Source organism: Prionailurus bengalensis, chromosome B3 (assembly GCF_016509475.1).
Source record: "Prionailurus bengalensis isolate Pbe53 chromosome B3, Fcat_Pben_1.1_paternal_pri, whole genome shotgun sequence".
Lineage (NCBI taxonomy): Eukaryota > Metazoa > Chordata > Mammalia > Carnivora > Felidae > Prionailurus > Prionailurus bengalensis.
Window position 1 is genome coordinate 61,152,144 of NC_057355.1, and position 26,658 is coordinate 61,178,801.

The window sequence follows — 26,658 nt, forward strand, 5'->3', positions numbered from 1 at the left end:
TTTTTTTCAACGTTTATTTATTTTTGGGACAGAGAGAGACAGAGCATGAACGGGGGAGGGGCAGAGAGAGAGGGAGACACAGAATCGGAAACAGGCTCCAGGCTCCGAGCCATCAGCCCAGAGCCTGACGCGGGGCTTGAACTCACAGACCGTGAGATCGTGACCTGGCTGAAGTCAAGTCGGACGCTTAACCGACTGCGCCACCCAGGCGCCCCTGTTTTAATTTTTTAAAACTCTTTTTAAGTTGGCTTCATGTCTAACATGGGGCTCAAACTCACAACCCCGAGATCAAGAGTTGCGTGCTCTACAGAGTGAGCCAGCCAGGAGCCCCCGTTTTGTTTTAGCAGATATTTATAACATAGGGAGAGACTTAATGTGGGAATCTAAGTTTGGGGCTTTAAAACAAAATAAAACTAGGAGGTCTGGCAGGCTGCACTGGCAACGATCTGGGGAGCTGAGGGCAGCTGCTGCCTGTACCCTCCAGATGCCATAGTCACCACCACTCCGGTTGTCCCTCCAACACTGAAGCTAGGTGTCAGTTGAGAACTCCAGGCGAACATGTCTGTGGAGGGACATCAAAAGCCCCACATGTGCCTGCCCTACCCAGTTCAGTGGCATGCCAGCTCCCATAAGCTCCTGAGTTTGAGATTCCTGATCAATATACTACCCTGATTACTAATGTTTCACAGATAAGAATAGAACCAAATGCATTTAATCCTAAGATGAATGTCCTGTGATAATTCAGAAGGCACTTGGAGATCTGGCACTGGCATAGGGTCAGGATTGGAGCCCTGAGTGTCACCACCCAGAAGATAGCTCAGTGGGGCATTTGCTGTCCTCTTATTGGCCCAAGTCACACAGAGCACAGGGGATGTTTATAAACCAAGGCCCAAAGGCCCAAGGCAGTCACAAGACTCCTTAACAAAGAGAAGCCACATATACCAACTCTGTGCTTCTAACTCAGGGACTCAAACACGTGGGAACTGGTCTCCACATGGCGACTGGGGAAACAGCCTGAGAACCTGGAGAATCTGGGCTCCGAGAATCTGAATGTCAGTTTCAGCCCTGCCATTTAATGAGACCTGTGAACCACGGGAGCCATTTAACCCCACTGAGCCTCTACTTCCTTAGCACCAGGGATAATAATAACCTTATCACATCTCAGAAACCTTGCAAGGATCAAGTGAGGTAATGCATGTGGGAAGTACCTTTTGAGATATAAAGCACATGAATTATAACCACCATTTAAGGATCTGTGCTGTGCCAGGCACTTCACATACATGATCTCATTGATTCAAACTTCATAAGAGCCTTGCAAGGCACATATTATTGTCCCCATTTTACAGAGTAGGAAAATGAGGGGTTACGTAAATTGTCCAAATCACCCAGCTCTAGGTGGAGGACCCAGGTTTTGATGCTGACTCCAGAGCTGGTGTGTATTCTTTTCCATATGTGAGACTGACTCTCATAATCCAATCTGTTGCTCTTGTTGTCCCTTACTATGGCCTTGACCCCTCCCTCTCGCTGTTCAAACTGCTTTTCCCTTCTAGGACTCTTCTTCTGTGCTTCCTAGACCCTGGATTGAGTACACGGCCCAGTACCGTGAGGCCTGTTACCTCTAGTTGGGACAAACAGAAACTGCACTAACATGGAAGAATTGCCCTGCAGGCCCCAGACTCCCATCTTCTCTGCCAATACCCACTCTCCCCTCCACTGCCCCTATGTCCCCTGCCTGGATGGGGGAGGGTGAGCCTCTGGACCTTCTCACACATAAGAACTAAAGCACTCACCACGGGCCGATCCACGGAGATTGTATTTTCAACTTCCCTGTGGAGAAACACAAACATGAGCGGGGGTCTCACTGTCCCCAGGAGCAAGCAGGAAGCATAGAGAGAATTCGCCCAGGGCACACAGGTCCTCAGAGCCAAGTCAGAGCTGACTTCAAGGGAACCACAGGAACTAATACCCCACCACGGGAGCCAACCCCATGTAGGCACCATCACCAGCAGCCAAGTGCAGACACATGGGTTCTTGTTGGCTTTGCCCAGGTGCCCAGACTCAGCCACCTACCCCTAGACTTTGTGTTTCTTTCAAGGGCAGAGTCCAGAGTAGTTGGGCTTATGAAATCATCTGCAGTGACCAAAAAATGTAGGATGTGGCCTTGCTGGCTTCCCTGGTCACCTCACCTAAAAGTTCCATCACCCCTAATGCCTCCTATCCTTGTTCCCTACTGTATTTCCTTCTCCTTATCACTTATCTCCCTCAAACACATATATGCATATTTTTCCCCCTATGCATTGCTGTCTCATGCTAGAATGTTGAACTCCATGAGGGCAGGGATTTCTTTCTGTTTAATTCACTGTTCTATCCTTAGTCCCTAGAAAAAGAGTGCCTGGAACTTAGTAGGTTCTCTATAGAGATCTGTGGGATGACAGACTGACTAAACAAATGGAGGAGATGTGGCCAGTGACTCAGAGCAGAGGAAGAAGGGCAGCCTGGTTAACATATCCCAGGATTCCTGGAGGTGACAGGTCCAGCTACCTCACATCTCCAATCTCTGGAATGGGCCACATGGGCTTTTAGGGACGGGAGGGGAAAGCAGGCTGACTCACTCAGAGAGGTTCCTTTTTTCAGAGAACACCCGGAGGATGAATTCTCCCTCCTGGTGGGGCTCATAGGTGGAGGGCACGATGACATACTCGCTGGGAGGTAGGCGGAAGCGCTCAGACACCTCCCGCATGTTGATGTAGGTCTTGCTCCTGGCCTTGGAGGCATTGTACAGGAAGAAGTCCTTCTGCAGGTGCTGCTTGTTCCCGTGCATCTGAGGGGGAGAAGAGCCCGAGGGACCTGAGCTCCTCCAGAAGGATGTCCTGTCCTGCTCACAGTCCCCGTCCAGGGGTTACCCCAACTCCCTGGTTACCCAGTTCACAGTCGTGACCTACCTACTTCCGATTCCCAAGGCCTCAAATAGCTCAACATCCCTGGAGCTCCCTACCCCATTTCCTCTTTTTCTGTTGTGATTCAGAAGTGAAGGTCAAGTCTATCATTCCCCCCACTTACCAGAACTGCTGCTGGTCAGCTCCAAATCACCTCCAGGCTGGGGAAGGACCCCAAGGAGGCAGGAGGGGCCTTGGCTGGGGTCTGAGGGAGGCGATTCCTCCATCCCAAAGAGGGCAGTCACCCTCAGAATGTGTCTGTGTGACTGTGTGCGTGAGTGTGTAACTGTGAGTGCAAATGTGTATGAGTGTGAGCAAGTGTATGCATGTGTGTGAGAGAAGTGCGTATGAATGTGTGAGAGCGTATGTGTGACAGTCTCTGGTGGGAAGGGAGAAAGGGCTTCTCATGAGGGTGATAGTCAGGGGGTCATGCAGTACCCTGCGGCACCCGCTCTGGAGTTGTGTGACCCAGGCGAGACCCTCTCCTATCATAGTCCTGTCCTCAAACCCCACCAGGAAGCTTCCCCATGTGCCACTGATGGACACAGGACCCCCAGGTAATGCTGCACACAACTGCTGGCCGCTGCCACTTCTGTACCTCTTTGGGAACCTTGAGGAGAAACAGAAAAAGAAGATGCTCAGATTCTGTGGACTTCAGATCTGAATGGGGATGAAACTCTTGCAGGAAGGGAATGCCCATAACTGTGGAGTGAATGCAGATGTCTGACTCCTCATCTACTCCTCATCTATCTGGCCAGCCCCAGCCCCAGCCCAGCCCTGCTCCATCTCCCCCAACCTGGTTTTTTCCACTCATTACAAATATCTAAGAGATTCTGACACATGAGGGTCTGATTCTAGGAGTTTGGGGCCGGTGGGGGGGGCACTGAGTATTTGGGAGGCTCCCCACCCCCAAGGAATGTGTTTCCTGGGCTAAAGCTAGTCAGGAACTGCACACCTCGTAGATGGCAAAGCCAATGGTGAAGAGGTTGGCCCCCAGCTTCCGGTCCTTCCTCCGGTTCTTCTGCATCAGGGCCACCAGGAAGCTGCAGATCACCTCCGAGTCTTCAGGGTCATCGTCCTCCTCCAGGAGCTTCAGACGGTACTGTGGGTTGGTCCAGAAAGTGTCTGTGCCCCCAAGGAAGGAAACGTACATTCAGATCTGCCTCTCAGAGAAAGGTCAGGAAGGGAAATAAGACAGAGGGAACCTATTTATCCCCTGCATCTAGGCGCTCAATATATACAGAAGGCATGACGCAGGCATTTGCCAAACTATGTGGGGGGAACTGTGGGTAGCCTCCACCTTTATAGAGATGGAGCCTCACTGCTTGGCTGTGTGTGGCTTCTTCCTCCTCCCGGAGCTGTGATTCTCATTCTCTGCTGATGGTTTCCCTTTCCTCACCTGCCCTTCGAATGTTGTTGGTCCTTGGGATGTGGCCTTAGGCCTCTCTCCCACCCCACTATTCTACCTCCCTAGGCTGTCTTATCCATTAAAAAAACTTTTTTTAATGTTTATTTTTGAGAGAGGGAGAGCAGGGAGGGGCAGAGAAAGAGGGAGACAGAGAATCCAAAGCAGGCTCTGAACTGACAGCTGTGAGCCTCATGTGGGGCTCCAACTCACAAACCCCTGAGATCGTGACCCGAGCTGAGATGGAAAGTCGGACACTTAACTGACTGAGCCACCCAGGCGCTCCTGTTTTATCCACTTTTTAACTGTCCCTGCATGACCATGATGCCTGAACTATATATATTCCACAAATATATATCAAGTTCTAATCATACAACCAAGTACCTACCATTCTAATCTGTGTATCCAATTCTCTAGGACACGTCTTCACCTGGATATTTCTACAGGTGCCTCAACTTCCCATGTGCCAAACCGAACTCCTCTCCCCACAAGCCCACAACCAACTCCACCAAAAAACCAAACAACATGCTGATTTTCCCCTCCTGTATGTTTTACATTGCGACATTGACACCATCCACTCGGGCCCCCCAAACTGGGAAGCTTGAAGTCACTCTTCAATATTCTGTTCCCTAAATCTGCCCTCTTCCCTCCATCTCTGCTGCCCCCGACTTGCTTTGGTTTTCATCATCTCTGGCTTGTGCCCTGGCAGGCTCTGCTAACTCCGTTTTCCAGTCCCATCCTCAGCATTATGAATGTAGTGTTGTTCCGACACAGTGTCCTGCTTAAAAGTTGTTACCAGCTCCCCACCGCACACTCCTCAGCAGGCGGTTTCCTTCTTGGTAAAACAGGGAGGGTTTAATAAGATAAGATACACCTGGAACTTAATACAGACTCAGCGAATGGTATTATTCCACCTGGAACTTGTTGCCCTTGGACCCTCCCCCATCCCGAGCCTCTCCCACCTGGGAAGTTGCGGCAGCCTCCGGCAGAACAGCCCCTCACCCAGCGGCCCTCGTTCACGGAGACCGTCCACGTCTGCATCTTGTCGGACTCCAGGGCATCCGCCGTGAGGTTGCAGATCTCCAGCTTTGTGAAATGGTAGATGAAATCGTCATATGACATCCTGAGAGGTTGGAAGAGAGAGACCCATATGGGAGGCTAGGAGAGGTAAGACTCGGGGACCGGAGCAGCACGATCACACAGTTCACAGGAACTTGGGCATGGCCCCAGGGACGCCCCTGCCCTTCCTCGTTAGGGTAAACACTGTCAGTTCTCATGTCTCCACCCCAAACTACTGTCTCTTCCAGTAATAGCTCAAACTCCTGTGTGCTCGCTGGGAGAGCTCGGTAGCAATTCAGTTCTCCCAATGGCACCATGTGCCTCTGCCCTGGGCCCCGGTGCTGTGCTGGGCTCACCGGAAAGAAAGACAGTTTGAGGAAGGACAGACAACTAAGCAAGCAATTTCAAGGATGATGAGTCTCACTAATTAATCCCAGTTCTGGGCAAAACACAGGGATCCGGAAAAGTTTCCTTTAAGCTAAGACTCAAGGGCTGAGTAGAAATGAGCCGAGTGAGGATGAGGGTGGCATTGGGTGAGCAAAGCAGAGCTGCTTTGGCCCAGGAGACAGGGAGCAAGTGGCTGGGGCCATGTGCACGTCGGAGGGATATAGGCGAAGCAGGAGCCACCTCGTGCTGGCCTGGTCCCAGGCTCTAGTTGTTTCTGTGACTGGCTGGCTCCTCTCAGAACCCCATCCTGTTGGGCTTTGGGCTGGAGGAAGAGAACAGGGCCCAGATCTCCTGAGAGCTACAATGTCATGGCCTCTTTCCAGGGATTGAGGTTTGAGATTTCAGCTCCCCACTGGATCCCTTACCCTTCAGGGTCCTCTTGGGTCCTGGACTCACCAGAACTCTCCATCCTCAGTGACCTGGTGCTGCAGACGGGCCTTCTCAGCTTTGTCCACAAAGCTCCAGTCCTTCCAACTGGAGGGAAAATGGAGGAATTATGGAAGGAAGAAGAACGGGAGAGGCCTGACGTGGGATGGGACAGGAGGTACCAAGAGAAATACGAAAAAGTTGAAAGAGTAGCCCATCTCCAAATTGCAGCAAGCAGGAAGCATCAGATATGGAAATCTGATCTGATTCCCTCAGTGTAAAACCCAGTAATGGTCTTCTACTATCCTCAGGAGTAAGTAAGGCCTTAAATGGGTTTGTAAGGGCTTAACCTTTCTCTGGACAATTTTTTGTTTCCTCCTCACACTTTAAATTTTTTTAAATGTTTTTCATTTCTGTTTTTTTGTTTTTGTTTGTTTTTGAGAGAGAGAGAGAGAGAGAGAGAGAGAGAGAACAGGGGAGGGACAGAGAGACAGAAGCACAGAATCTGAAGCAGGCTCCGGGCTGTGAGCTGTCGGCAAAGAGGCCAACACGGGGATTGAACTCTGGGACTTCGAGATCATGACCTGAGCTGAAGTCGTCCGCTTAACTGACTGACCCACCCAGGTGCCCCATATCCCTTCTCACTTTAAAGGTTAAGAGTTGACCTTTGGAAATAGATTAACTGGATGCCATTTGATAATACCATTCCTAGCTACATAACCTTGGGCATGGCACTTAACCTCTCAGCTTCTGTTTTCTCAATTGCAAAAGAAGAATGAGTATTATGATCTACTTACATGGCTGTGATGAGCAATGAATGAAATAATACATGTAAAACTTTTAGACCAGTGCCTGCCATCTAATAAGTAACTGAGTTACTGAGAAAAACACCAAGTATGTAAACATTTCCTTTCTCCTCTCACCCCAGGAAATAGCCTGGCTTCATGTTTCTAAAGGCAGGATGATTTTTCCACATCTCTCCTCAAGAGGGAGGAAACAACACATCTGTGTTTCAGGCTTGTTGAGGAGAGTAAAACTAAACTGGGTTGTCCTTGGAAAGGTAAAAGATTGAGGAAGTGCTTGGGGTCAGGGAATACTAGAGGGGAAATGGAGATTACTGAGAGGGCAGAAGGAGGGACGTGGGTTGAGGGGAGTTGGGGGGGGGGCGTTGGGAGGGCCCCTAGGCGGCTCAGGTGGCTCAACTGGCTCAACTGGTTAAGCATCTGACTTGATTTTGGCTCAGGTCGTGATCTCAGGGTTTGTGAGTTCGAGCCCCACATCGGGCTCTCCTCTGACAGTGCGGAGCCTGCTTGTGATTCTCTGTCTCCCACTCTCTATGCCCCTCCCTCTCTTTCTCTCTCAAAAATAAATAAATATTAAAAAAAGGGGGGGAGGACACAATACAGGGATGGTGGTCTTGAGTGACCCAGAGATGGGCCCCACTTGTCAGCAGTCCCTGAGGTCGAGGCATTCCAGGACATGAGTTAAGGGTGGACACCAAACAATGAGGCTGGAGGACACAGTGAGGGTCCCTGTGGGTGACCTGGCCCAGTAGAATGGACAACTGCTGGGGCACTGAGGGCCTTCCCAGAGCAGAGAGCACAGGTCAAATGCCACTCTCACCAGGCCACATTTTTCTATTCTTCCGGTCCCATGCAAACTAGGTGAGGGGCTCCTTCTTTGTGACCTTTATGATAGCATTTATTTTAATCATCAGTGGTTTTTTTTTTTTGTTTTGTTTTGTTTTTTTTGCCCTTCCCACTGGAGTCTGCAGGGGCAGGGCCTATGTCTGTTCGTTTCTAGGTCCCAGCTAGTAGCATGGGGCTGGCCGCACACTCAGCACAGAGGAAGTAAGGATTTGTCTCCCTGATGAGTGAAGGAATACCAGAGAATGGCTGCAAGAGGCAGTAAGAGGACTAGAGTCGGCCCCTCAGTCATCCAGGGAGGCTGCCTATTCACAGAATATCCTCAGTGCCTGGGCCTGTGCCTGCTGTTCAGTAGGTGCTCAATAAGACTTACTCAGCAAATGAAGAGCTGAATGAACCAGTAATGATGGTGCCCTGGGTGGAGGTAAGCACAGGGGCTGAAGGCACACATGGCTACTGAGTCCTGCTATCTCCTCTTGGGAATAAAAGAGGCACTCAAGGGGTTTCTCTCCACTCAGTGAGGCAATTGGCCATCAGCCTATGAAGCCTTGTAAATGTTTCTTTGTAAATGTCCCCCGTGTTTGTACTTTCGCTGCACCCAGTTCATTCCATTCAGTGATAAATGGTAAGATCTTTCAGGGGGACTGTGCACCTTTTTCATGGGGACAGCAAGGGACAGGAAATCTTAGCACTGGCTAGGCACTCTCCAGCCCACCACGTAAGTGTTAGTATTGTTCCCATTTTACAGATAAGGACACAGAGACTCTGAGAAGGGAAATCCCTTGTCTAGTCCAGACCCCTGCATTCACACTTTGCTTCTACCTGGACCTAGCCCGTGCTTTTTAGAAACTTTCCAGTCAATGGCCATCAGTGAGGTCTCTGGATCCCCAGCTCTCCTGGCTCCTCTGTGGGCCTTTCCCTAGAGCCCACATACCCACTTCCCCTCTGTGGATCATGGGTCTGAAGGGTAATTTTAGACCACACATTTGTAATCCTCGTATATCTTGATATGCAACCCAGCCTTGCCCCAGGCTCTTTGTCCCCTTCTCATGGACCGTCCCCCTCACCTACCTGTCACTCCAGGAGCCGTTCCACTCCACCTGGCCCCAGGGATTCCGCAGCCGTACCAGCTTCACTTTCTCACCCTTGAACAGGGTCTTGGGCAAAGAGAAAAAACTCTTGCTATGGGCCTTTCTGGAAAGGGGGTTTTCTGTCTTGCCCTGAGGGCTGGGGTGGGAATGGGGACAGAATCCTGTACAGGGGGCTGTCCTGCCTGGTCCTGGTCGGGGAGACTAATCAGAGGCACTCTTGCAGAATGGCAAGGTGAATGGTCAGAACCTTAGGACTGAGTCTGCAGAGGTTAGGGCTTGACCATTTTCTAAGAAGTGGTTTCCCCAGCCATTATGAGCTTTGGGGGAGGAGGGAGGGCATATACTGTAGGGCCACTCTCACACATTAGGTGTCTTTGTTTGAATTAGAAAAAACACCCTGCAGGCTGAGTAACTATACAGAAATGGCCACCATAGATGGACTGATTAGAAAAAGGTGCCCTTTGGGGCACCTGGGTGGCTCAGTCAGTCAAGTGTCCAACTTTGGCTCAGGTGGTCTTGCAGTCTGTGAATTTGAGCCCTGAGTCAGGCTCTGTGCTGACAGCTCAGTGCCTGGAGCCTATTTTGGATTCTGTGTCTCCCTCTCTCTCTGGCCCTCCCCTGCTTGTGCTGTCTCTGTCTCTCAAAAAAAAAAAAAAAAAAAAAAAAAAAAGAAAGAAAAGAAAAAGGCACCCCTTCCTTCAGTCTCTGCCCATCCCTGTGAACAGGGCACAGCCTGCCTGCCCAGCTGTGCACAATAGTCCTGACAAATTTCCTGTCTTCAACCCAACGTGTCAGGGGGAGCAAAGTATTGTATCTGTTCAACTCCCAAAGAAAAGGAGACATGAGAGCCCATGAAATCAATTTCATAAAACCAAAGTGATTTCTATTTGTTCCCTGGAACTGTTGGGAAAATTGCCATTTTTAGCGCTAAAAGCAAAGATGAACTGAGCACCACCTTGTGGCAAGATCCACGTCTACCAGTCCCAATGGTCCCCTCTAACTGCATGCAGGTGCTGGGCCCAGACCGCGTGTGGTGCCCCTGAGAGGAGGCAAGCTCTGCCTAGGTGAAGGGGCCCAGTAAGTTAAGTCCTGACTTCAGGAGGCTGACCCAAATAGCTCCCCAGCCACCCGCGCCATCAGCCTCACCTCCTCCAAGCCAGTGACAGAGTAGGCGTGGCCCTTGACTAGCCCGCAAGCCATTCTTGTTTCATACTGAACCGGAACAATTGTCTGTGGAGCAAAAACCAGACAGCCTATCAGGGCCTGCACACATTGGATCATTTTCCAGGTTCTGTGAGGACACAGACTCCTTTGTGCTCTGAATGTGGACATCCTGGCCATGAGAAGGCCCTCCCTGGCTCTTTTAGAGAGTCAAGAAGACATAGCCCAGACAAATGGTCTCCCTCAGGCTGGTTGCCCTGAAAAGGTCTGTTCTGACCATCGGAGAACAGTATGAGGCTGGGACAATGTCGATGTAGGTAAGCAGATCCCTGGCCCTCCTTTCTGGATCTCTTGGGGTCTTTCAAAGGAGGAACAGGGACAAATGGAGGCCCCTTCCCTCGAGCCCACCCAGACTTGACAACTCCTGGAAGAGAAAGGAATTGAAAAAAGAGGTTAGATGAAACATATAGGTCTAACCTTCTCTCTGTATATCCCATTCCCCCCTCCATACCCATCAAGAACAGAATACTCAAGAAATCAAGAGTCACAGTGCCCAGGGAAGGAATTTGGAGGAGGCCAGAGTCGAGTCCTATTCAGACATGATTTGGCCTACCGGTCTAGGGGAAGCTCTTAGATTTGTAGAAATTACCAAGTTTCAGCCCCAGAAGATGCTCAGTAGAGGGATAGGATCTCCAATGCCCATTGAACCCTAGACCATATCTCTATGACTCTCCTTTGCCTGGTAACATAACAGCTTTAAGAAGAGCTTCCTGGAGCCATGCTATGCTGTGCAATTTGTGAGCCTTTTCAACTTCAGGGATGCAGGTGGAGCCAGGGCTTTTGGCATCTTGGCCTCTTCCACATCTTAGTCCTTACGTGACCCAGACCATGCTGAATAGAAAGGATGTGGAAGCAGATCCATGCGTCTTTCAAGTCTAGACCTGGGAAACCACTTGAAATGACTCTATTGGCATTACTTTTGCACAGCTAGCAATTCCTCCCCTGGCATTCTGTCCCAAAGAAATTATCACGACACACACAGAGATATATCTATTAGGATGTTCAAGATAGCATTTAAAAATAATAGCCAACACAAGAAAGAGAAAACAATCTAATTTTCCAATGACAGGGTATTGGGTAAATAAATTATAACTTATCTGTGTGTTGGCATACTGTGCAACCACTAAAAAAATGTTTTGAGGGGCACCTGGGTGGCTCAGTCGGATGAGCAACTGACTTCGGCCCAGGTCATGATCTCACGGTTCATGAGTTTGAGCCCCGCATTGGGTTCATTGCTGTCAGTGCAGAGCCCGCTTTGGATTCTCTGTTCCCCTCTGTGTCTCTGCCCCTCCCCCACTCACACTCGCATGCTCGGGTGCTCTCTCTCTCTCAAAAATAAATAAACATTAAAGAATGTTTTGGGAGACACATTAACAATATAGTTCATATTGGCACATTAAGAACATAAAGCTAACTGAAAAAAGACACAATGCAAAGAGGTACATACAGTGTGACAACATTTTAAAAATAAAAATGTAGATTAACTGTACGCAAAGAAATATCCTAGAAGGACATATACTACATACTCAGAGTTGCAACCTTTAGATGGGAGAAAACATGTGTTAAGTTTTCCTCCATGCTTTTCTATAAGTATTTTTCAGTGAGCATGCATTACTTCTGAAAGTACTAGAAAATAAACTCTATGAGGGGAGAGACTCTTTTAGTGAACAAAATGTATTTTTTTTGTTTGTTTACTACAAGAGTGTCTGGCACCTGGTAGGAGCTCAATAAATCTGCGTTGAATGAATACCTGAATTAGAAGAGAAGAAATATTTAACAATGAACAAAGTCTCTTGTATTTCTACTTGTTAATTTGTTATCAGAGAAACTGCCTGGACCACGGGGTATGAAAGAACTCCCACAGAGAGTTCCTCCAAATCCTGTCTCCCCCACCTTGTCCAAGAGCCTTGGAGCAGGGAAGTTATTCCACCCCAGCCCCCTGGAAGGCCCATGTGGAGGTCTGCATGTAAGGCACTGGCTGCTGAGGGGAGTCTAACACCGACAGGCCTCATGCAGGGTCATGCAGGTGGGAGGGGTGGTCATTCCTGACAATTGGAGGCGTACACACCCGGGTTGGTCTGTCATCTGAGTCACTGGGGATGAGGTCTGAGTCCCTGAGCAGCGAGTTATCCATATTCCTCACCATCCGTGCAATCAACTCCCCCATTTTCAGCCCAGAAGGAGAGGTTCCATAGGTCATGTTTGTGCCATCCTGAGGCCCGACGGGATAGGCCGGGGACAGTCCAGAAGAGGGAGGGAGAGATCAAACAAAGGAGGGCGATAGAAAGGGAAGGAGACAGAAAGAAGGGAGGGGACAAAGGGAAAGAGGAGAGAGAAACAGTGTGAATGGAGACAAGATGGAGAAAAGTGATGCAGAAAGAAAATGTTCATCCAGGGGTGTTTAATGCTAGCTGATCTTCCCAAGCTTTTGGACCCATTTGGAGTATTAGGAGAGGAAGGAAATTCAGGAATTCAGCTTCAGCTCCTTTCTCAGTGATGGAAAGCTCCAGCCAAGACTATTATCCACTGAGCAGCCCCCAGGGCAGGTGTGTCTCCTGAAACTCAGGAGGGCTGGCCACTCTGTGGGTCTCCATACCCTTAGCCCCAGTGTCAGATCACACTACTCTGTTGTGCTGAGAGTGCGCCTGCAGGCCGACCTTCTCCCAGATCACAACACAAGGCCCGTGCCCTAAGTGAGAGACAGGATCACAGCTCAGTGACTGAGAGGCTGTCGCAGGGAACTGGCTGGCTCAGGTCCAGAACCAGATATGCAGCCAGCTTAATTGGGGGCATGCTGGGGTTGAGCAGCACTGGCCACAGAGGCCGGGGCTGACACACACCTCTGGACCTATTTCTACCTAAAGTCTAGGCCTTGGAGTGTCTTTGCCCAGTCTCTTTAGTGAAAATCCCTAGGAACTCTTCTTCCTTTAGAAATTTTCAAAGTTGAGAGCCAGTTCCTGCTTCCTTAAATAAAACATCCACCCTGTCCCAGAGGAAAGCCCTACATTGCTTTTCATCACATGGATGGCTTCCCGATAGTTGCCTGCTCCCTGCCCTGCACACCACACCCCAGGCTTACATCAATGGAACAGCCCATGAGGGAGCCTCTCTCGATGGCTTTCTTCATGATCTTGTACATGTCTCTGGGAGCATCCTTGATCTCAAAAAACTCTGTCACCCCTCCTGTGAAGTCCTCCATGGCCTCTGTAGTGTTCCCACCTTTCAGGGCCTCATACGAACCATGGAGCCTTGGAGAGAGAATGAAGACCAATCTGAGGTCACAGGGTTCCAGGAAACATGACCCAGGCCCTGGGCCACCAGAATTTTACTCTCGGGTCCTGTGATGTTCTCTTATCTAATTCTCCAACAACTCTGTAAGCTAATGGAGTAGCTACTATGATTCTCTTTCTTCACATTCGAGCAACTGAGTCTTATAGGCTAAGTGGCTTACCCAAGGCCACAGAGAACCAGAAACACTGGGATGGGAACCCAGCCATTCTCACTTCCTGACTCTTCTCTTTCCACCATACTCTGAACCCCAAGGAAGGGCTCCATAGAGCCCTTAGAAATAGCTGGGGTGGAGCTTCCAAGTTGAGAGATAACATGGCTTTATTAATATCCCACGTGATCATGAGGTTGAGCCAAGCAAGACCCTGGGAATGTGAGCTTCAAAGATCTAATGCTCAAATATAAGACTTGCAACATCACCACGAAGGCAGAATTAAAGTGCTCACTATGGGAGGCTAAAGCTAAAGATTTCCTACACATGTCTTCATCCTTCCCTTAAATACAGTTTTTTAGTTATAGCCGTTGCTGCCTGGACCCGACCCCCTCAGACTTAGGGATCCAGTTGAACTGTTACGCATGCGCACATGTGCACGCACGCTGCCTCTTGTGACAAGATTTCAGCTGGATTTTGCAGCCCACCACCTTTAGCCCTGCCTCACATCCTCAAGTGTTGCCTTACTTAGCATAAGCCTTCTCCAGCAGAGCACTCCAGAATTCATTGCGGTGGTTGGACTTGGTGAAAACCAGTTGATTGTTGTAAGTCGGCAGGCAGTCATCAATGACCACATCCACCCAGTCTCCGTAGCGCCAGAACTGCACAGAGGCACCAAGGACAGAGTCACATCGTCAGGTTACCACCTGCCTCTCCTCCACATTCCTCAGACTCTCTTTGATCCCAAAGCGGTCCCATTGCCTCAGCTCTGCACTTGGTCCTTGTTCATACTCTTTTGGGTTTGGAGCGTGTGTATCTTTCTCTAACTGGACCGTGAGTTCCTTGGGGGCAGGAACGTGGGCTACATCTTGCTTTCTCTCTTGCACACAGTCCGGCCAGCCTCAGTGATGGTAGGTCCCCCATGAATATCTGAGGGCTTGAGATTGTCATTCTCCTGCTCAGTAAGTCTGGAGTGGGGCCTATGCATCATATTTTAGGTATTTTAGCTGATTCTAATATACAGCAGCGTTGAGAACTGCTGGCCTAGGTGAAGGTGACGTATTAATTTATAGATCTCTTTATGACAAACAAGGTAGAAATGGCTGCTGAAGAAGACTGATAGGGAAAAGGAGAGTGTCCCAGAATATACTCTGGCTATAACAGGAACATTGTTGAATAATTTCAATTCTGAATGTTCTTTTTTGAACAAACCAATTTTAACTGAAGACTGCCAAATGTGGTTTAATTTCCCCTCTAATGACATTGTTTTCCCTTATTGAAAAGAGGGGAAAAAAATCTATGTGGTCTTTATATTTGTGGCCCTATTTAGGTAAAAGACCCTTTAAATATCAGAGGGAAACTAGCAGCTTGATGGCACAGGGAAGAAACGAAAATGAGGGCCTGGCTGCCTTACCCGTGTTCAGAGGGCAGCAGGACCTGAACCTGAACCTGAAAAGAAGACCTTCTCTCAAGCCTTCAGTCCTGAGGTACAAAATCAGCAGGTACGTCAGCTGATGATTTCGGTCAGTCCCAGGACATGTGTGTGTGTGTGGGGGGGGGCTTTCAGGGCTGGAAACAGATGGATGCCTCAGAATCCCAGCATCTGCTAGATCCCCACGTGTGGAGCTCACTTCAGTTTTGGGCCAGCACCAGGATCTGGCTCTCTGATTTTGCGTCTAGATTTTGGATCTAGAAAATTTCCAATGGTTTAGTTGATTCTGGAACCAAAAGACTCCTTTCTGGGCTGAGCCAGAAGCCTGGTCCCCAGATTGACCAGATTGTCCTTCCAAGGCCTGGAAAAGGTGAGTGATAGACTTGGTATAGACCTGCCTTTAAAGCAAAACAGGGAAAGGAGCCATAGTCATTCAGGGGGTTTCCTTTGCAAACTAAAGGGCCCTATGAACCACCAATGCTAATATCTTAGGAACCTACTTGAGAAAGGCTGCAGGTAACACAGCAGCCAGCTGGAAAGGCAAAAATAGATCCACAGGCCAGCAAACAGGATGTCTTCCTGCCTTTCTGGAGCATGGCGGAAGATGGGGTTTTGGGAGGGGGGCTGCTGAGGGGGCAGAGATAAACAACTGCGTCCTCACAGGCCTGAGGCCTTAGGGGGGGTCACTGCCCACAGCCAAGACTGGGAGGGTGGGTGGAATCTTTCCTGAAGCCGCTGGAAAGTCAAGGCCAGAAGACCAGCGGTGGGTGGACAGCAGCTGGCCCTCTTCCTTTACTGTTTTTTCTTTTTTAAACACGATTGTGAAAACATTTAATAAAAGTTTAATCATATGGATGATCTATAAGAATTCTCAAAAATCAATTTTGATATTATAGAAAACAAATAATAACATATGTAAGTGGTACATTCCAAACACATTGTGGTGATGGGAAAACCTCCACACGCTTGTGGTGTTTGAGGTAAGTGTTCCTGAAAAGGTGGGTTTCCGAAAAGCAGCTGGCCCTCTTAACCACCCTCCAATGACCTCACCTGGAAGTGGAAGATGCCCGCATAGTTTTCAGTGAAACTCTGATCATGGGGTATGACTCGGAAAAGCAGGCGCTCGTTCAGGGTCAGGCAAGCAATGGCTGCGAGAAACCAGCAGTCCCCTGCGGGGGAAGTACATGGCATAGGTTACCTCCGGGGAAGAAAAAGGCCCAAACCCAGCTGATTCTTCTGCTTCTCTGAAGAACAAGTTCACTTAGTGTTCACTGTCCTACTTCCAGATCTGACCTCAGAGAGGTCGACCCAGAGGAGTTTGATGGCAGTCCCTCGACAATTCGATCAGGGTGACTTACTCTCTTCTGACTGGTTTTCCAGAAGGGTATAGGCAATGGCTCCTTCCGTAATATAAGCTCACTTCCTTTTTGGACCTCAATGAACGCAGAGCAGTAGGTCAAATGTGTCATTCTTCCTAACACCTGGATGAAATCTGTGCTTCCTGGACTTTTGCAATGTGAGTGCATACCTCAGTGGAGACTGAGCATCTGAGAGCCATCGGCCAAGCCCTCTTGTACTGGAAGGAAAGCCAGTAAAGCAGCTTCTCTGCAGCCACTTTTTGAGGGCGCTGAGACATTGCTGGCCATGGAATGAGATGGGGATATTTTCTTATTCTCTGAACTTCCTTTCTGGCAGAATGCTATATTTAGTGATTTTGCTGTGTGTGTGTGTGTGTGTGTGTGTGAGAGAGAGAGAGAGAGAGAGAGAGAGAGAGAGAGAGAGAAATAGAGAGAATGCCCAAGGGGCATGCCTGGCACACTGACAGTCATTGAATTTCCTTCTAAGCAGATGGGTTGAGTTGTGCAAGGCCTTTGATTTCCTGTGTGGATGTGACGGCATCTTTGAGACTGTAGAGGGGAGACTGAGAGCTCCCAGCAGCCGTCCTCCCCACCCCCACCCCTGAAGAAGCAAGCCTCTCCTTTGAAACAGTGTTAGGAAGTCCAGGTTTTTAGCTCTCCCAGGGCTCTGCAGACATCTTTCTCCCGGGTGCAGGAACCCCGATATTGAAAACCTCCTCAGCCTCTCTTTCTGGGGCCAAATTCCTTTCATTTGGTCTCGAGTGCACATTTCCCTCAAATTTTAAATTACGTCTGTTGATGTTCTTTCCACCTTTGCTTCATAGAGTTTCCTGCAGTCCAGTCGCTTCTTGACCTTTTGGCTAAGATCAAGTGTAGAGCTTTCCTGCAGTCCACGCCAAAGATAGTACTTCCTGAGGGAGGAAGGTCTGGTAGAAGAGCCAAGGTGACCACCCGGACAGAACGCTGGGTGCTCGTCAATATGGCAAATGTCATCCTTGTTGAAAGACTCCATTAATATGGAGCTACTCTGGCTGGGGCATTTTAAACAAGAGTTTGAGTTACAAGTGCACTTTTTGTGTGCATATGGATTCAATATATATTCAAGGGACATGCTTGGTATTCAGACAGTTTCAGGGCTCTCTTTTAAGGAAACAGGTGCAGTTAAAAGCAGGGCTTTTATCCTCCTGAGTGGGGTGTGCAAATGTCCTTCAGACTGTCAGGAGGATGCCGTGGACTGAGGCATATCCCCTGTGAACTCATGAGATCGTGGGGGGGGGGGGGACAGAAATTAAATGAAACCATCACCAGCACATAGATAAATGGGCACAAAGTAGTGTTATAAAAACCTCCTCCCCAAAATTCTTTAAAAGCAAAACCAGATGTTAATCACCTTTTAATCACCCCTTGATTGTTTGGCTGGGTATGACCCGAGGGTACTTTCCTACCTAGATCTCCTTGACAGATGTCAGTTCTGTTGGCTCCACCAATGATAAATCGAGGATTCTCACAAATTTCCTGTTGAAAAAAAAAAAAAAGGAAATAATAACAGTGGTAGTAGCAATTGTTTGTAGTGGCCCATTATGTAGTACTAACATCCTATATCGGGGGCATTATATACGCCACTCATTTAAACCTCTCCAAACAGCCTGTGAGTTGGATAGTATCATTCTTATTTTTCAGATAAGGAAACCAGGGCTCAGAGAGGTTAAGAAACTTGCCCAAGGACACACAGCTAGTAAGTGGTGGAAGCCAGAAGCATGCCTCCTTTTCCCATTGTTCTACATTGGTCCCACACACTGACATACTGCGTGAGTAAAGATGTACCTTAGGAGTTAGGACAGTATCATTACTGTCACAGCTTTGGCAAGGGACAACGGAAAGCGTGGATCCTTTTTTTTTTTTTCCTATGCCAGGAAAATAGGTGCAGGAGGGAAAATATTTATTCCCAAGATGTGGTAACAGCGATATTTAGTCACCATATATCCCAGGGTCCTAAGGACATGAGGGCTGGGGAGAGCAGAAAGTAAATTTAGTGTGGGCCTTGTAGGTGTCCTGGTCAGCTGACGGTTCATTGCTTTACTCAAGCTAACCCCATAAGGCATCCCGGGCCCCATTAGTTTTCAAATTCAGGTACTACAGATGATGTGCAGCCCAACAGAGGCCAACAGAGGGCACTCTTGTTTTTTCTTCCCATGTCTTGTGCTTTGTTTTTTAACTTCGAACATTTTGAAATAATTGTAGAGTCTTTGTTTTTGGGTTTTAACACCATTCTTCAGAGGCTTAAGAAGTCTTGCTATCCCTGTGACAAAACCCCACTCCCCCCCCGTCTCTTCCTGTGTGTGTGCATGCATGTCTCTCCCCATTCTTGCCCCCATCACGACAACTCCATACACCAAAGTGAGTTGAAGCTCCCTGTACATGGGGAATCTCTCCCTCCTACTAGATGGAATGTCTTGCTTAGACCACACCACATGCACCTCCCGTCTGAAACTCTTAATGCAATGGAAAGATAAACCCCAAACCGTAATTCTTACAAAGGTTACCTATAAGAGAATAAGATGGTGGGAATAAGGATGGAAGTAAAACTCTGAATATAACTGAAAATAGTTCTGACTTAGGAACCAAGTAAATTTTTACATAATTAAAAGCCAAAATTAAAGGAAAGACAATTGTAAAAAGCAGTCTGTAGGGGCGCCTGGGTGGCTCATTCGGTTAAGCTAAGCATCTAACTCTTGATTTCAGCCCAGGTCATGATCTCATAGTCATGAAATGGAGCCCCGTGTCAGGCTACATGCTGGACGTGGAACCTGCGTGGGATTCTCTCTCTCTCTGCCCCTCTCCTGCTCACATGCATGTGTGTGTGCTCTCTTTCTCAAAAATAAGACAAACATTATATCCAAAGAAAACAGTCTGTAAAAGCTGAAAGCAAATGGAAGCAAAGGAACCGAACTGCAAATCAAGTCGGTGGCATGACCTCACACGTAAAAAGAATTCTTTCAAGTGACTTAAAATATAACATTTTGACTCTTTATCCCTTTTGGGATATATCCTAAGGTCAAAAACCCAAACCATAAAGAAATATGAGCCATAAGAAATAATAATATTTCAAAACTTTGTCATATATGTTGTATGATAAATAAGAACTTCTATTAATGTCCTTAGGAACCAAGATTTTTTTTAGCATAAAAGAAAATATGTAAAGTTATAAAGTTGAACCACTTAAGTAACAGCCGTGCAATGTTAGAGTTGAACTGGGTATGTAAACGTAACTCAGGATATGTTTTTTGTCTAAGAAAGTATTCCCCATCTCTCTGCACTAAAAACAAACAGTCCCCTCTCCCCAAAACAACTCTCCCAAACTAGAAGCAATAGCAATATACCTTCTTAAAATGAAACGAAGTAAGGCATAGTGGACATGTTTTTTGGTTTCCCCATTATTGATTAACACATATTTTGTATGTTATATGTATTATACATTGTATTCTTACAATAAGGTAAGCTAGAAAGAAGAAAATATTGTTCTTTTTTTAGAGAGAGAGTGTGCGCCGTGGGGAGAGGAGCAGAGGGAGAAAGAGAGAATCTTTAAGCAGGCTCCACACTCACTGAGTGTGGAGCCTGACACAGGGCTTGATTCCATAACCCTGGGATCATGACCTGAGCTAAAATCAAAACTCAGACACTCAACCAACTGAACCATCCAGGCACCCCAGAAAGAAGAAAATATTAAGAAAATCATAAGGAAGGGGCGCCTGGGTGGCTCAGTCAGTTAAGTGTCTGACTTTGGCTCAGGTCATGAGCTCATGGTCTGTGGGTTCAAGCCCTGCATTGGGCTCTGTGCTGACAGCTGAGAGCCTAGAGCCTGCTTCAGAGTCTGTGTCTCCCTCTCTGACCCTCCCCAGCTTGTGCACTCTCTCTCTCTCTCTCTCTCAATAATAAATAAATAAACTTAAAAATTATATATATATAAAAAGAAAATCACAAGGGAAAAGAAATACATTTACAGTGCTGTACTAGATTTACCAAAATAAAAAAAAAAATCCATGTGTAGGTGGATCTGTGCAGTTGAAACTGGTGTTGTTCAAGGGTCAACTGTACATTCTTCTGCTAGAGCTGCTAAAGCTGGTAGAATGTTAGCCTGAAGTTGTCTGGGGCATCTTTGCCCCATTGCAAAGTTAGTCTGCTTGAGACTAAAGCCGACTCAGAGGAAACAGATGCAGATGGGGGGCAGAGGAGGGAGATGACGACAGATAAGCAGAAAATAGATACATCTATAGATAGATACCATTAGGGACTGCGTCTTGATGGCATGGTCTGAGCCTGGATTCAGGTGTGTCTAAATCCAACATCACTCTTGAACACTTGAATTATACGAGCTTTTTTTTGGTTTAAGCTAGTTTGAGTTGGGCCTCTGTTACTTGCCGGCTGAGACCTTTGACTACTATATTTTCTGCCCCTGTTAGACTGAATGTATTATATAGTGACTCAAATACTCAACGTTTAGCTACGTTTTTTAGCTGTTACAGGTGTAGCTTCTTCTCCTTGGGACTATAAATTCATCCTCCCACTGCCCACCAATTCCAGAGCTGACTACTTGGAAAGGCAGCAGTGACTACCCTGGTCTCTCTTACATCTATTAGGAGGCCTAGGTATTTGGGTGGAGTTACATTTTTTGCAATAGTAGATTCCCCAATACACCACATCCACCTTCAACACCACCTCAGCTAAATTCACCAAACATTAATTGAACCCCCAAGTACGTACAGAACTGGGGGAATTGAGGGTACAATAAAAATGAGAAATCATCCCTGCCTGCCTTCCACAAAAAGCACAGCCTAGAGACACTTAATTACTTGTCTTCATAAGAGATATCTCTTTGGTGAGGATCAGTTACCAAGCTTATTGAAGGCTGATTCATAAAAGAAGCTCTGATTTGCCTAGATACCCCCTCTCTACCAGCTACTTCTTCTTTCCTTACTTATAAACACTGTGTCAATAGCCCTTAGAGGGTCTGAGACCTGTTTATGTTGGTTGATATGTACAAAGGGTAAATGGTCCCAGCTCTGTCACTTTAGCTTGGGGACCTAAGATTGCTAGCTATTCCTTTGGCTATAATTTAGCTTGGGGACTGGATCTGTCAATGATGGAGTCCCAGCAATGAGCAACACATGACCATTTCCTCAGTTTTTGGGTACCGTGGTTCACACAGCAATTTGAAACTTTTATTGTATACCTCCATCAGTAAAATATTTCGAATGTGCAACCCTATGTAAGTAATCTTATTGGTTGTAGATTACCTATGTGTATATCGATTGTCCTCACCTATACTGTGTATTACAAAATACACCAAAACATACACTTAAAAGGTGGTGCTAAAATAGATCCATATGGAGGATTTCTGGTTCAGTTCCAACATGTAAAGATCCTGGAAGTCCTCACTCTTGTCCTTACCACAAGAAAAAGCTGAGCAAACTGAAAATCACTGACTTTGCTGGGACCCATCAGAGAACTGAAGTCGCAGGGCAGCTCACCACTACCCTCAAATATGGGCACAAGTGAAATGAGAAAGTTATAGCCAAGATCTGCTTGCCCGGAGCGGAAACTGCTGGAGCCATAAAGAAAGTGGTGGGAACAAGCAACTGGTAATTTTGATGAATTTCCAGAAGCTGAGTGTGGACTAGCATGAGTGTGAGAAATTTCTGGAGGTCACAGTCTTGGGACAATCTTCCCCCCTTCCTATATACTTTCATGGTTTTTACCTCTGAAAAACCCACCAAGTTCTCATGGTGAAGATCTAAGAAAGATCTACAGAGGCTTTTCTGTAGTTTTACCTAAGTTGGGGGAAGGGCATTGCTCCCCATACAGCCCCCTCTGGGAAACCCCCCTTCCTTTCTCACCTAAGAAGGGAAAAATGCTATGCCAATGGGGAAATGTGTATGAAGGCCAGAGCCCAGAGACCTAGGCCCATTAAAAGATGGAGATGTAGTCATTACAGTAATGAACGTTTCCCTTCCCCACCTTAACAGTGCATCAACAGGGCTTCAGTATAATAACAGCGACTTACAGCTAAAGATCTTCAAGGTGCAAACACTGAGGGGGAGTGCTTAGGAAACCTGAAGGCAAGAGGAGGGCAATATGGGGGTAAAACAAAAATACTAGAGGAATTTGAAGTCTCTGACATCTGCAGCTATAGGAAGCATTAATCACAGCACAACTCCTAGTCAGCTTAACATAAATCTTATCACCAAAACGTATTTATCTCAGTTCTTATTGCCCAAAACAACATGTCTGGCTTTCAGCAAAAAATTATAAAGGGTGCCAAAAGGCAAGCAAAAATAGTCTGAACAGAGAAAGCAAGCATCAGAACTAGATTCTGATATGACACGGATATTGAAATTACCAGGCAGGAATCATTAGTAATAACTATGATGAGTAGGTAAAGAAGTATGACAGAAAAAGTAGATAATGAGCAAGAAAAGATGGGTCATATAAGCAAGGAGATGGAAAGTCTGAGAAAGAATAAAAAAGAAATGATGTAAATGAAAAAACACAATAACATGTATCAGATGGGCTCATCCACAAGCTGGACATAGACAAGGGAAAAATCAGTGAGGTCGGAGGTAAGACAATAGGAACTTCCCAAAGTGAAATGCAAAGAGAGCAAACAATGAAAAAAAAAAAACCCCAAACCAAAAAACCCACAAAAACCCAGAGCAAAACATCCAAAAACCATGGGAAAACTTATACATGTGTTATACCTATGGATAATTGGAATATCAGAGGAAAAGAGAGAACAGAGCAGAAGAAACATTTGAAGTAATAATGGCCAAGAACTTTCTCAAATTAATGACAGATACCAAATCACAGATCCAGGAAGCTCAAAGAACATGAAATGGCATAAATACTAGCAAAATACAACAACACAAAACTACTACTCTTAAGCATGTCATAGTCAAACTGCAGATAACCAAAGACAAAAAAAAAAAAAAAAATCTTGAAAGAAGTCAACAGGGGACAAATCCATTTCCTATAGAGAAATGAAGATAATTATAGCAGACTTCAGAAGCCATGCAAGCAAGAAAGACTGGATAGAAATATTTAAATTGATTAAAGAAAATCCCATCAAGCTAGAATTCTATATGCAAGAAATTATCTTTCAAAACCGAGGGAGAAATAAAGACTTCCTCAGAAAAAAAAAAACCAGAGAGAATTTATTGCCAATAGACTTGCCCTGCAAGAAGTGTTAAAAGAAGTGCTTCAGGGAGAAGGAAACTGATATAGGTCAGAAACCTTGACCTACGTAAAGAAAGGAAGAGCATCAGAGAAGGAATAAATGAAGGTAGAATAAAACTTTTATTTTTCTTATTCTTAATTGAAAGATAACTTTGTTTAAAGTACTAATAATTACAATGTGTTGAGTAATTATAGCATGTGGATAGATGAAATGAATGAAGGAAGGAAGGGGGGAATTGGACATTTTCTATTATAAGGTGTTAGACTACATATATAATAGCATAGTGTTATTTGAAGGTAGAATTAGATTAGTTGGAAGTGTATATTGGAAACTGTAGCATAACCATTAACATTAAAAAATACAATTGATACACTTAAGACAGAACATAAAATTGTCTCATACAGAATATTAAATTACTGGAAAAGGCAGAAAAGGGGAGGGGGAGAAACAAAGAACAGTTCTCACAGATAGAAAACAGTTACAAACATGGTGGATAGGAATCCAGCTATTTCATAATCACTTAAATGAGAATGGTCTAAATACACCAATTAAAAGATAGAGATTGTGAGCATGGATAAAAAAAGAGACCCAACTATATGTTGTCTACAAGAAACTAGAGAAGGATGCACCATGCTAATGTTAATCAAAAGCAAGGTGGAGTCATTGTGTTAATTTCAGACAAAGCAGACTTCGTAACAAAGAATATCAGACATAAAGAGTTGTATCACACAGTGATAAAGGAAGGAGTCCGTTCTCTGAGAAAATACATAGTCCTAAATGTGGACGCACCACATTGCATTGTAAGAAGTCTGGCTGGTCAGCACAGACCTTTCTGTTTAAACAGAAGCGGCATGTCCCTGATGAGCCAGCCTTAGGCGAAAGGTTCAGAAGGCATCTCCAGCTTCCCACCAGCCTCCTGTTTCTTAACTGTTCACCACTTTTCATGGAACTCTCCTTGAAACTGTGAGCCTCAGTGCTCTCAGCCACTCCACTTTCCCATCCCCAGAACACCTGCTCTCAAGAAGCCTTGATAATCAATTATGCCTTACTGTTTAACTCTGAATAAAGCCAGCGCATTAGCTCTCTTAAAAATATTTACAGGCTCAGGACCTCTAAAGGGTTATAACAATCTCTAGTTCAGGAATAGAAAATAACACCTACCATTTCAAGAGGAACCAGAAAGGTGTTCTGGGGGCACATGGGGAAGAGAACCTTGATAAGCCACTTGCTCAGATTGTGGATCCATGGCCTCTGGCCCTGGACCACTTGACCTCCTGTCCCCAAGGCTGTCTCCTGAAGCCCTGTCACTCCCATCCCTACCTTTGGCCTTTTCCATGTGATGGCCTTCATCTTGGTTTTCTGGCTCAGCTCATGGGAGCCCAGGGCCTGAACACCTGCTGGGAACACACGGTCTTCAAAGAGGCACTTCTGAGCAAGGCACCGTCGTCTGAGAACAACAAAATCCTGCCCCTCATACTTGAGGGGCTGTGAGACGGTGCCCTCTCCATTTCTCCTGTCCCTCTCCCGGATCACGCGGTCACAGAAAAATCCTGGCAGCAGGTAGGGCATGGTGACCGCTCAGGGAGTGGAACTGGACCTTCACTGCGGCCTCTCTCCCACTGCGCCCTCAGTCCAGGCCTAATCCTCCCATGAATGGGCCGGAGCCTATATAGCTCCTCCACCCTCAGCAGCGCGATGCAAATGAACACAGTCCAGAGAAAGGCCGTGGTCAGAGTCAGCAGCTTTGGCTGGAGGCCCCTGAGCCCACGGTCAAGGGGCAACACCATGCCAGTCTGGGAGCCAGCAAGGGGAGCGAGAGAGCCAGAACAGCCCAGGACAGGCCTCAATGGCTTGTAGACCTTTAGGGTACTTCCATCAGCCTTGCTGGGATTCCTTCTTTAAAGGGAAAAAATATAGTTACCGAGAGGCTTACCCTGCCTCAGCAAAAGGCATTCATGCCTTTGACACTGGCGGCCAATGGGATATAGCATGGGGCCTTCGAAACATGCTGTATACACTAATCCTATACAGGCTGCTGAATGCATAGAAGGAATCTGCTCCAAGCCATTGTCTGAGGTTAATGAAGCCTTCATTCTCCTGATGTCCCTGCCCCATCCCCCCCAAAGACCTTGACTGGCCATTTAGGGCCATTTAGGAAGGGTAGGTAACTTGGCCCTGGTAGAGTAGGCCCCATGGTAACAAACAGACATCCACGGTTACAACTTCAGAATCTTTGAGGCAGAGAATGTGGGTGGGGAAGGAAGGAGAAATGTGTTTGTCAGAATTATATTCACAAGGAAGCCCCGCTTTTTCAAAGCCTCCCCATGCTTCACTGGGCAACTCAATGTGAGAGCTGGGAGCTGATGGCAGGTGGACACTCGGGCCTGGCAGGCTGCCCACTAGCAGGGTGCTGTCCCCACCCAGTCACTGGCTCCTGCCAGCCTGCATCTACTGTGGGCTTTTCCAAGTGTGGGCTTTGGACTACCTGCATCAGAATTGCCTGGGATGCCGGTTTATTTTTTTTTTTATTGTTTTTTATTATTTTTTTTTCAACGTTTATTTATTTTTGGGACAGAGAGAGACAGAGCATGAACGGGGGAGGGGCAGAGAGAGAGGGAGACACAGAATCGGAAACAGGCTCCAGGCTCCGAGCCATCAGCCCAGAGCCTGACGCGGGGCTCGAACCCACGGACCGCGAGATCGTGACCCGGCTGAAGTCGGACGCTTAACCGACTGTGCCACACAGGCGCCCCTGGGATGCCGGTTTAAAATGCAGATTCCCAGGATTCACCTTAGACTTAAGGATATAAATATTCTTGGTAGGGGTCTGGGACTCTTCACTCTAAAGAAGCACCCAGGAGATTCTTACGTCTCCCGGGGTTTGAAACCATGACATTAGCATTACAGGGCACTCAAAATAATTTCTGAGGTCGGGTCTTTTGTGAAATAATTATATTTTATTCTGTTTATACATGAACAAAGTTTAATAAAGTCAGTACAAAAGATACATAGAGGAATAGGAGTCTC

The 26,658-nt window shown here is 46.9% G+C and overlaps 1 protein-coding gene across 4 annotated transcripts in view; it reads right to left on the reverse strand.

Moving 5' to 3' along the window:
* Positions 1-26,658, reverse strand: part of CAPN3 (calpain 3) — a 50,851-nt gene that overhangs the window by 7,507 nt on the left and 16,686 nt on the right. For 2 of the 4 annotated variants that reach the window (XM_043554155.1, XM_043554152.1), the window contains exons 2-14: positions 17,846-17,915; positions 16,093-16,211; positions 14,139-14,272; positions 13,251-13,419; positions 12,240-12,383; positions 10,097-10,180; positions 8,931-9,016; positions 6,244-6,321; positions 5,304-5,464; positions 3,892-4,061; positions 3,535-3,546; positions 2,613-2,821; positions 1,791-1,827 (exon numbers count right to left, since the gene is read on the reverse strand). In XM_043554155.1, coding sequence (XP_043410090.1) covers positions 1,791-1,827; positions 2,613-2,821; positions 3,535-3,546; positions 3,892-4,061; positions 5,304-5,464; positions 6,244-6,321; positions 8,931-9,016; positions 10,097-10,180; positions 12,240-12,383; positions 13,251-13,419; positions 14,139-14,272; positions 16,093-16,211; positions 17,846-17,915 — 1,473 coding nt within the window. Of the gene's footprint in view, positions 1-1,790; positions 1,828-2,612; positions 2,822-3,534; positions 3,547-3,891; positions 4,062-5,303; positions 5,465-6,243; positions 6,322-8,930; positions 9,017-10,096; positions 10,181-12,239; positions 12,384-13,250; positions 13,420-14,138; positions 14,273-16,092; positions 16,212-17,845; positions 17,916-24,951; positions 25,293-26,658 lie in introns of those variants that run through there. The other 2 variants (XM_043554156.1, XM_043554154.1) reach the window with 2 other exon arrangements.